The sequence below is a fragment of the Crassostrea angulata genome, chromosome 9 (assembly GCF_025612915.1).
Source record: "Crassostrea angulata isolate pt1a10 chromosome 9, ASM2561291v2, whole genome shotgun sequence".
Lineage (NCBI taxonomy): Eukaryota > Metazoa > Mollusca > Bivalvia > Ostreida > Ostreidae > Magallana > Magallana angulata.
The window spans coordinates 38283078-38295428 of record NC_069119.1 but is presented as its reverse complement, the minus strand read 5'-3'; the positions used below and the strand labels follow the sequence as shown (position 1 = coordinate 38295428).

General features: G+C 34.1%; 1 protein-coding gene across 1 annotated transcript; it reads left to right on the top strand.

Moving 5' to 3' along the window:
- The first annotated feature begins 632 nt into the window (after positions 1 to 632).
- On the top strand, positions 633 to 4102 carry LOC128162329 (uncharacterized). Its single transcript, XM_052825475.1, has 5 exons — positions 633 to 1188; positions 1390 to 1658; positions 1747 to 1844; positions 1913 to 3689; positions 4049 to 4102. Exons 1-5 carry the CDS (start codon positions 633 to 635, stop codon positions 4100 to 4102), a joined length of 2754 nt encoding a protein of 917 aa, XP_052681435.1.
- Positions 4103 to 12351: the final 8249 nt, after the last annotated feature.

The following is a 12351-nucleotide window of genomic DNA, read 5'->3' as shown; positions in this document are numbered from 1 at the left end:
TTTCTGACAACCAGCACGGCCAATCTGTGACAATTGGTGTCAGAAGTGGGATAGTAGTAATGTAACACAGAGCTGTTGTCAGAAACATATTTATCTTAAAAGAAATCAAATATCTGTATTGTAATTGAAAAAAAAATAATTACCATTTTTTTTGTAACTGTATCAATTTTGTACTTTGTGCTCATTTACAACTTTTTACATAATATTGTAGAAAAAAAAGAAATTTGGCGGTTTCCATTGCTACTGGGATCCAGAAGTGAATAAAAGTGAATTCATCAACAAGAACTGTCCTTCCTTGGAATGTGAGTTTGAGGATCTGGTCAGGAAAGTGAAGTTTCAGCTGTTTGATTACAGACTTAAACGGTAAAGTTTACATAAAAAAACTGTTTAGTTAGTCATGTATAGGTACTGTGTCGCCCAAATGTGAGATATCATGTTTTTTGCTTTAAAGTAGATATTCTGTAGTGACTACTTTTACAATACGCCCTTGATAGTAGAACATTGTAGTGAAAGTCAAGGTCACAGTCTGTCAGGTGTTGATAGTAGAGCATTTGTAGTGAAGGTCAAAGTAAAAGTATGTCGTTTGTCTACCTTTTTTATGTTGAATTGTCTGCCAGCAATATTTAACCACTATGTCAAGCGAAAGTTTGAGCGAAATCATAGCAGCGGGAAAAGAATTAGGTTACACTGATCAAGAGTTGAAAGATTATGTAAAAGAGCAGCAAGATAGGCTAAGAGATGAGATAATTCTTTTGAGAGAAAGAGAGAAGGAAGAGAGAGCGTATATATTAGAATTAGAGAGATTGGATCAGGCAGTGAAATTGAAAGAAATAGAAAGTAAGCTTGAACTTGAGATGAAGATGAGTCAAGGTAATGTTAAAAGTGTAGATACAGATTCGGGTATTAAAGCAAGAATGCCTAAAATTCCGCCGTTTGATGAAAGACATGATGAAATGGATAGCTATCTTAGACGGTTTGAGCGGTACGCTACGGTCCAACATTGGGATAGGAGTACGTGGGCAACTAGTCTTAGTGCGTTATTGTGTGGGAAAGCATTAGATGTGTACGCTTTAATGTCTTCCGAAACTGCTCAAAATTATGACGAACTAAAGTCAGCACTTCTTCGTCGATATGATCTGACGGAAGATGGATTCAAGAGAAAGTTCAGATCCAGTAGACCTGAACCAGGTGAGACGTTTTCACAATTTACGGTAAGGCTCGGATCATATCTTACAAGATGGATAGAAATGTCTAAGATACCAAGAACTGTAGATGGATTATTTGATTTGATGCTACGAGACCAAATTTTGCATGTTTGTAACCAAGAACTAACAACTTTTCTACGCCAAAACGTGCCAAAGACAGCAGATGAATTGTGCAAACTTGCAGATCAGTTTTCAGAATCTCGAAACACTAATGCGTTAAATCTCTGTCAAAAATCTTTCAGGAAACAACTAAGTGTTGATGTGAAAGGTAAGGATAATGTTAAAAATAGTAAGAACCCTCAGATGGAAAAACAAAAACCGTTCGTACCAATATCAGAGCGGAAGTGCTATCTTTGTGAACGGAAGGGACACATAGCACCCAACTGCCCTACAAAAGGAAAAAGTAAGTTTTCTGGAGCCGTTCTCAACGATGCAGAGGACCATGAGCGATCAGTCAGTAATTGCAGTGCTTTGATAGTCACTAATAACCCACCACTTGATTCTTGGGTGAGTAAAAATGATAACATGATTCTTACATCAGCGTGTCATAGCAAAACTCAGCAGTTACCTCTATCAGCTGGTTATGTTAATGGACGACCTGTTACATTACTGCGTGACACTGGATGCAAAAACATTGTGGTAAGAAAAAGTTTGGTTTTGAAAAATCAATTTACAGGTGAGCATGTAACTTGTGTTCTTGCTGACAGTACAAAGAAGGTAGTCCCTGTCGCCAAGATTGATATTGATTCTCCATATTTGACAGGTAGGTACAATGTCTGGTGCATGGATAATCCAGTATTTGATCTCATTATTGGTGAAGTTAGTGAAGCAAGGAATCCTTACGATCCAAATCCAGAGTGGGAGTCCGTTCTTGCAGTAGAAACAAGACAACAGAGAAGAGAGAAAGAAAAGCCTCATCCTCCTCTTAAAGTTCCTGATATTGTGGTAGATGATATTCAACCAGATGATATTCACCGAGAACAAGAGGTTGACCCAATTTTATCTGGTATACGTGAGAATGTAAAGGAGCGTAAAACATCCCCAGATGGAAAGGTTACCTGGTTTTCTAAAAATGGGCTAATGTACAGGGAATTTAAAGGTGACAAAACATACATTCAGCTGATTGTTCCATCAAAATACAGGAATACCGTTATGAGGCTAGCCCATGAATCAATCATGTCAGGACACTTGGCTACCAGTAAGACCATTAACAGAATCCTAACGGAGTTCTACTGGCCTGGAATGAAATCAGAAATAAAAAGATTCTGCCGTTCGTGTGATACATGTCAGCGGACGCTACCAAAAGGACGAGTATCCAAAGTTCCTCTAGTCAAAATGCCGTTAATAGACGTTCCATTCAAAAGAGTGGCTGTAGATATTGTGGGACCCTTACATCCACCAGCCGACAAAGGTAATAGATATATTTTGACGCTTGTTGATTATGCATCTAGATACCCAGAAGCAATTGCATTGGCAGGAATCGACACAGAACGCGTTGCCGAAGCCTTGGTTGAGATATTTTCCCGAATAGGTGTCCCCGAAGAAATGCTCACTGATATGGGAAGCCAGTTTACGTCAGCTTTGATGAAGGAAGTAAGCAGGCTTATATCCATGAGACAACTGACCACAACCCCATACCATCCTATATGTAATGGGTTAGTCGAGCGCTTCAATGGAACTCTAAAACAGATGCTGAAAAAAATGTGTATTGACCGGCCTAAAGACTGGGACAAATATTTGCCAGCATTACTATTTGCGTATAGAGATGTTCCACAAGATAGTCTTGGGTTTTCACCATTTGATTTAGTATATGCCAGACCTGTAAGGGGGCCAATGACGATCCTGAAGGAACTCTGGACAAAGGAAATCAAGGATCCTGAAATAAAGACAACTTACCAATATGTTCTAGATTTGCGAGACAGACTGGAGTCTACGTGTGAATTAGCACATCGAACCCTTGAGGAATCATCAGCACGATACAAGAAAAATTATGACAAGAAGACCAGAAGTCGCAGTTTAAAGGCAAGAGAAAAGGTTCTTATTTTGCTCCCGACAGATAGCAACAAACTGCTTATGCAGTGGAAAGGACCATTTGTAGTTCGCAATAAGCTTAACAGAGTTGATTATGAGATTGACGTAAATGGGAAAAGTACGACGTTTCACATCAATCTTTTGAAACAATATGTAGAACGTGATCCAGAAGATGGCAATCTCCTTTCATTAGTCACCGCCGAAACTATCGATGATGAGCAACCAATTGAATATTTCAGCTTTCCAAAGAGTGAGTCATATCTCAATGTTGACACTAACGCTGATCTCCAGGAGAGTCAACAAGAACGCATCCAAGAAGTTTTACGTGAGTATACAGATGTATTCACTGACATCCCCGATTCAACCAATGTATTGAACCATGAGGTGAGAACTACAACAGATAAACCAGTCAGGATTGCTCCCAGACAACTCCCATATTCAATGGTAGAGACTGTAAAAGATGAAGTTAAAAAGATGTTAGAGTTAAACATTATCGAGCCATCAGAGAGTCCTTATTCGTCTCCTATAGTTCTCGTTGTGAAGAAAGACGGATCGTATCGGTTTTGTGTTGATTTTCGTTCGTTAAACAAAATAACAGTATTCGATGCAGAGCCAATGCCAAACGTAGATGCGATGTTTTCAAAATTGGCGGGACATGCGTATTTCTCACGGCTAGATTTATCAAAAGGTTATTGGCAAGTTCCCTTATCTGTAGAATCTCGACCAAAAACAGCTTTTCAAACACCCCTTGGATTATTTCAGTTTACGAAAATGCCGTTTGGTTTAGTTACAGCACCTGCAACTTTTTGTAGATTAATGAGATTAGTTCTTCAAGATTTATCAAATGTAGAGAACTTCATCGATGACATCTTGATCTACTCCATGACGTTTGAAGATCATGTTGTATCTCTTACAGAAGTTTTGCAGCGACTTAGAGAAGCCAATTTGACAGCAAAACCAAGTAAATGTGTCATAGCTTACAGTAAATTGGAGTGCCTTGGACACATTGTTGGAGAGGAAATGGTGCAACCACATCCTGATAAAGTTCGCTCAGTGCAGGAAGCAAATCGACCAGTTACAAAGAAGCAGTTACGATCATTTCTGGGTTTGGTAAATTTTTACCGGAAATTCATTCCAAACTGTGCTCATATATCATTACCACTAACGGATCTTACTCGGAAATTTTCCCCAAACAAAATACAGTGGACAGAGTCACAAGAAATTTCATTCCAAAACCTGAAGAAAGCCTTAACATCATCTCCAATTCTTAAGCTTCCGAATTTGTCAAAAGTATTCATTCTGCAAACGGATGCATCAGACCGTGGACTCGGTGCTGTTCTACTTCAGGAAGATTCAGATCAAAAACAGCCTATTTCGTACATCAGTAGGAAGCTGAATAAAGCTGAAGAGAATTATTCGACAATCAAGAGGGAATGTCTTGCAATAGTGTGGGCAATTCAGAAGTTTCACAAATACTTGTATGGTCGTGAATTTATTTTAGAAACGGATCACCAACCATTGGTTTATTTAAACAGTTCCAAACTCCTGAATTCTAGACTTATGCGATGGTCATTAGCGTTACAGCCATACAGATTTCGCATTGTCTCTATCCGAGGAAAAGAGAATGTTGGTGCCGATTTCTTAAGTCGTCTCTGATTCTCAGTGAACATTGAAACCGATGCAAAGAGACTCTTGCGTAGTTGTGTAAATAAATAAAATGTATCAATTGAGTTTGTTCATTTGTTGTTTGTGTATGAAAGTGTTCGTACCTTAAATGGTTTTCTAAAGTACTCCGTACTTCTTTAAGGGGGAAGGATTGTCACATTTAATGTCCAAACTGTTTACCATAGTTTTTACCTGTATATATATTTTTAATCACATCAGGTGTCCATAGATTTATTTTTAGTACGTTAAACTCACTCAACTGGTTAGGCATTTAAATACCCGTGCTAGTGTAGTCAGTTTGGGCGTAGCAGGCACCTGAGAAGGACATGCTGTCCTGTAATAGAGTTTGTCCAACAAAATATTTACATCTGAGTATTTTCTAACCAGGTTCTTCTCACTTCTGAGGTAAGAGAGTTTTATTTTAAAGTTTGTTTATTGTTAATTTCAGTTGCAATGACAGCCAAGTTCCTTTTTTGTGTTTTTGTTCATTTGTTCCATAAAGTTTTGTTAAACTTACCATATTGTTTAAGTACATTAAAACTGGTATTGTTTATAAAGTATACAAAGTAACTGTAAAGTAACAATGCTCCGTAAACATTGTAAAAAGTGTGTATAGTAATTGCGTGAATTCAGTGTATAAGTAAACATGCTATTTGTATAATATATATATAGTATGTGTAAAGTACAAGTATAAAATATATGAGTAAAACATGAGTAAAAGTATGCATGTATAATATAAGTAAATACATGTAAAGTATATGTGTAAAGTAATGTATATGTATGTGGAAAAACGTGCATAGAATATAACCCCAATGTATGGTATATACAGTTATGAAATGTATACTATTAATAGATCCCAGTATTCCAGTATTGCAGTATTGCAGTATTCAGTATTCAAGGGAGTCAGCCTTCAGAAAAATGGAACCACCATAAACATTCATCAGTCAAGATTCACCACCTTTGGCCTGTCTTACACGGATACACGGACGGATGGTTTTGTGAGCCCGCCGAGGCCGCCATTACGGACCAGCCAATAAGTGACATACAAAAACTTAAATATTTTTCTCTGTAAAAACCTGAATTACAATATAACCAAATGTATTGAACAGTATTAAAATGTAGTTAATTATTCAACTAGTTATTCTTTCTGACAACCAGCACGGCCAATCTGTGACAGGGGCCACTAGGCGATCTGGCCACTTTGCACCAGCGTTCTCTTCAGTAATGCCTAGGGAGGGAATTGAACCCTCGTACAGAGTCATCGAAATGTAAAACTTATACATATAAGCAAGAGTAATTGATGCTTTTGTGGTAATATTTTAAGTGCTATTTTTTATAATAAGTAGTATGCTAAATACCTTCTGACCCCCACTAAACCATTAGGTATTAATATTACTGCCCTATTTTATCTTAATACACATTACAATTAAGGATTAAGCACCATTAGTTTAAAGAAATACCCCTGGATTATGAATTTATACCCCTTAGAGTATACCCAAAAATTTCAATTTGACGTTAAATATATTGGATACTAAGTCCCTCCTGACTCCCACTAAACCTTTAAGTATTAATATATCTACCCCATTTTATCTAAATCCACATTAAAAGAAAGGATTTAGCAGCATGAGGTTAAAGAAATACCCCTGGATTATGAATTTATATCCCCCCTGAGTATACCCATACATTTTCATTTGACGACTAATATCTGGTATACTAAACCCCTCCTGACCCCCTCTAAACCTTTAAGTATTAATATTTCTACTCTATTTTATCCTAATACGCATTAAAACAAAGGATTTAGCAGAATTAGTTTAAAGAAATATCCCTGTATTTTGAATTTTTACCTCCAACAGAATGCCCAAAAAATTCCAATTTGACGTTTAATATAATGGATACTCCATACTAAGTCCCTCCTGACCCCCACTAAACCTTTTAGCATTAATATATCTACCCCATTTTAATCTAATACACATTAAAACAAAGGATTTAGCAGCATTTTTTTGAAAGAAATACCCATGGATTATGAATTTATACCCCTTAGAGTATACCCAAAAATTTCAATTTGACGTTAAATATATTGGATACTAAGTCCCTCCTGACTCCCACTAAACCTTTAAGTATTAATATATCTACCCCATTTTATCTAAATCCACATTAAAGGAAAGGATTTAGCAGCATGAGGTTAAAGAAATACCCCTGGATTATGAATTTATATCCCCCCTGAGTATACCCATACATTTTCATTTGACGACTAATATCTGGTATACTAAATCCCTCCTGACCCCCTCTAAACCTTTAAGCATTAATATTTCTACTCTATTTTATCCTAATACGCATTAAAACAAAGGATTTAGCAGAATTAGTTTAAAGAAATATCCCTGTATTTTGAATTTTTACCTCCAACAGAATGCCCAAAAAATTCCAATTTGACGTTTAATATAATGGATACTCCATACTAAGTCCCTCCTGACCCCCACTAAACCTTTTAGCATTAATATATCTACCCCATTTTATTCTAATACACATTAAAACAAAGGATTTAGCAGCATTTTTTTGAAAGAAATACCCATGGATTATGAATTTATATCCCCCTGAGTATATCCATAAATTTTCATTTGACGACAAATATATGGTATACTAAGTACCTCCTGACCCCCTCTAAACCTCTAATTATTAATATTTGTACTCCATTTTATCCTAATACACATTAAAACAAAGGATTTAGCAGCATTAGTTAAAAGAAATACCCCTTGATCATGAATTTATACCCCCAAGATAGTACCCAAAAATTTCAATTTGGCATTAAATATATTGCATATTAAGTCCCCCCTGACCCTTTCTAAACCTTTAAGGATTAATATTTGTACCCTATTTAATCCTAGTACACATTGAAACAAAGGATTTAGCAGCATTGGGTTAAAGAAATACCCCTGTATTATGAATTTATACCCCCAAGAGAATACCCAAAAATTTCAATTTGACGTTAAATATTATGAATACTAAGTCCCTCCTGACCCCTTCTAAACCTTTAAGCATTAAAATTTTTACCCTATTTTACCCTAATATACATCAAAACAAAGGATTAAGCAGCATTAGTTTAAAGAAATACCTCTGTATTATCAATTTATACCCCCAAGAGAATACACAAATATTTCCATTTGATGACAAATATATGGTATACTAAATCCCTTCTGACCCCCTCTAAACCTCCAATTATTTATATTTCTGGGTTAGGGTTAGGGGAATGGGTCAAAAAGCACAGTTTTTGTAACTTAAAGGCACACTTTCTGTAACTTAAGAAAAAAAGTGTCACTGCACGAAAACTCGCGTTTAATTTCACCTTAAATGCAATTTAAACGTTACGATTATTTAAAATTTAAGTATGTAGTATTACATATTGTGTGCCCGAAAACGTTTAAAAATAATTAGCATTTAATATGAGTTTACTGGGTTCCGTAAAAGAACAAATTTAATAATGTTGGAAAAATTGTAAACTTACTCATACGTACAGATTTAAGTGTTCCGTAAACTAACATTATACCTCTTGTATATAATACGTATAATTTTCATTAAACATGCTCAAAAAATTAAGTTTAATGGATATATTAAATTTGTTTGGTTAATAAAATTTAATGTTGAATTTTAATTCATTATTTGTTCTCGTTTAATTTACATTTTACATTATTAAACTGTCAAAAATTAAATTATATACGGATATCTTAAACTTCCCAATACATTCAAATAAACGCTATTATCAACTTACATTATACCTCTTGTTTATGGAACGATAATATTTTGATTAAACCTGCCAATATAAACTGGAATTGTATGTATTTTACGTCATTATTATTTTCGTTTTATTAAATAATTATACCACCGCATAGATCTATCTATAACTTTAAACATCCAGTTGTTTTCTTTGAAATTGTTTTTGCTATCATTTTTGAAAATTAAAATCGCACACAAGTCCACTTAAGATTCGATTTTATTGCATGTTAAAAGTCTCAATGATGTAAAACAAAAAATTTACATGTATTCTTACATAGCAAAATATTTCAAAGTTTTAAGCATAAATGTCACAATTTAGAAAATTACAATATATACGTCATGATCAGATACATATGGAATTGATGCCATTACAATTGCTGATATAGTTCTTTAAAAAATACTTAAGTAAAATGTCCAAATTTGGAATTGTGAAATGCAATTTGACTTCAGCAAATTCAGGCTAATACACATTAAATGGAAATAATGGAATCTATATGGGCTAGTAGAACAAAAAAACAGCTGAAACAGATCAATAAAAATTGCTGCATGGTCTGCAAATAATAAATTCTAGCTTAACTTGTGTATTTTCATATACAACATAAATTACAAGACAGTCAATTTTCCAATATAATGCATGTGGATAAAGAAAAGCAATTGTTGAAAGTTGACAATGTTGAAGTCATCAAATTTTGTTACTTATTTACTGGTCACTAAAATACATACACATGTAAACACAAATTCTCTTTCCAAGTACATGTACATGACATGATGTACTTTCAAAATAGCATGTTTCATAGAAATATACATACTACATACACACTCTATAGTTCATAACTGCAAATAGATAAGAGTCTCCATGAAAACCACTTCAGAGAAGATATATATTAACAATCATATTATATGTAATAGCGTTGAAAAAAACCCTATTTATATGATGCATACAAATACCAAATTATACTAAATTGAATGAACAAATTGTGTTCAATTATAATGATGTACATGTGCATTTCTAATCTCTAATTTTAAACACTTCACGTGATTTAAAAAAAAATCCTTCGGGTTTACATTATAATATTGAAAATTTATTGTACAGAAAAGAAAAATGCATATTCTGATGACCAGACTATTAAGTTAACATTTTGGAATGTATATAAGTAATTTTATTTTACACAAACTTTCAATGCAAACAATAATTGATTATCAAGATTTGGCGAAATGGTAAATTTAAATCATGGAAATTCAATAAAATTCTTCTAGTCTTTCCTAATAAGGTCTGGAATAAGATCTGGCTTATGCATGTACAAAATGTAAAACAGTTATGACACTATAAAAATTCAACTCGATTTTACTTTTCATCAAAAGGAAACAAAGTTGCATGATTTTTTTTCTCAAAAATGTCTTATCTAGTATGGTTTGTTTATTTCTTGCATCAATAGAAAACTGACAGGGAAGCCTCACTCGCCCACAAGCAAGAGCAAAAGGATCGGTCTGAGACACCACCTTTCTCTTACTTGGGTATCAAGATCTGCAACTTACTGCCAGCAAAGCCCTTTCAAAATACTTTTTCATTGTCTCTTGCTTAAAATTCACTTTCAATAAAAATTCTTCTAGTCTATCCTATTAAGGTATGAAATAACACCTGGCATATGCATGCACAGAATGTAAAATATAGTTATGACACTATAAATATTCAATTCAATTTTACTTATCATAAAAAGAAAACAGTTGCCCATTATTTTACTCGGAAATGTCTTATCAAGTCTTGTTCGTTTATTTCTTGCATGTGTAAGAAACTGACAGGGAAGCCTCACTCGCCCACAAGCAAGAGCAAAAGGATCGGTCTGAGACACCACCTTTCTCTTACTTGGGTATCAAGATCTGCAACTTACTGCCAGCAAAGCCCTTTCAAAATACTCTTGTATTGTCCCCTGTATATTTTTAACAACAAATTTTTGTTCACTATAGAGCTAATTAATCATACAAGTGAAACTTGTACAAATATGTAGATTAAAATAACTTGAGGTAAAAAATTGTTTTCTTTCCGTAAATAATTTTCTAGTCTACGCCCAAGTTTCAGGAATAAGCTCTGAAAGATGTACATACAAAAAGTCCTGTATAACTGCCTACATGTTCATAAAAACTACTCTTTACTCAATAAATTACCAAAAATCTAGTCTTTAACTCTTTACTTAATACAAAAGAAACAAATTATGATTAAAAATTCATTAAAATAACCACTTTATATCACTCAAATATGTGTTTATTTTATTATTTGATCTATGATTTTAAACTTATATAAGCCTTTGACAGGGAAGCCTCACTCGCCCACAAGCAAGAGCAAAAGGATCGGTCTGAGACGCCACCTTTCTCTTACTTGGGTATCAAGATCTGCAACTTACTGCCAACAGAGCTCCTTTTAAAAATAAATAACCTCATATTGTCTTCAGTTCTATTACGCTATAAAGATGCATGCACTAATTACTTGAAATAAACTTAAACATATTTGTAAATAAATTGAGATAAAAAAAAGGATGACTTGGTTACATGCCAAAAATTGAAAATCATAATGGCCAAAATTAATCTGTAATTGATCAACATAAAAAAATTCAACAATTAAGAAATACACAATGAATATTCTGTTATATAACAGTATGAGTTGAACAGGTAATATCAGATCCTGTGTTTAAAAAAATACCCAGCATATTTTTAGGTTCATCATACTACAACAATACATCAAGCTACTTTGCAATGATTTTAAAGTCATGTCACATATTGAGTTTTGCCGTTCTCAAGAAGTGTTCAACAACTCTTTATACATGGATAATAAATCTACATCAACATATGAACCTCTTACGAGGAACAAAAATTGTCAATGGGACGGAGTTAACAATTTTACACAATCAACAATGTACATGTCAAAATGCTTGCATATCAGTAAAACCATATAATAACTTAGCTCAGGTGAGCTAATTATACATGACAGTAGCAACTTTTTAAAAAATCTCAAATGGCCAATTTCTGTTCATTTCATATATTTTCTGGTTTGTCTCTAGATGATTCTTTGTTGGTCCTTATACGTCTTATACTTTGCCTTTTTGAACATTTGGATTTCAGAGCGGAACTTTTGGTGTCCAATTAAACATTCATCAGAGCGCCACTTTAGAGATGCGATTTCATATATTGTATCATCTTCCCAATCATTTTCATATTCTGATGACATTATCATGTACCCGACAAGAAATACAGGTTTTACTTGCTTCTTTTTCTCCTCATCCCAGGAGGTCTTTAGTTTAAATACAGCCTGACAGCCTGTCTATAGTATAGCTTCCATTTTCTACAACATATACACACATAAATACACACATGTTTATACACATATTGTCTTTAAAATGTCAACATTGTAAAATGTAAAGGCTTTTCTTTTAAATTCCTCAGACAATTTATTTAAGCATTAAATCATTGATTTTTGAAAGAGGAGTAACAGGCGTTTGTGCTTCATGAAAATTTGTCTGCACACACTATTGCAGTTATGAGACTATATATTTAAAAAAACAAGAGATATTTGTGAAACACAATTGTCCCCTTCTTTCTTGGAGACCTCTGCAAAGAAATGAACGAAAAGGCAAATAACTGGGATTTTCCCAAATCCAAGGGGCATAACTCTGTCAAAAATTGCTCAATT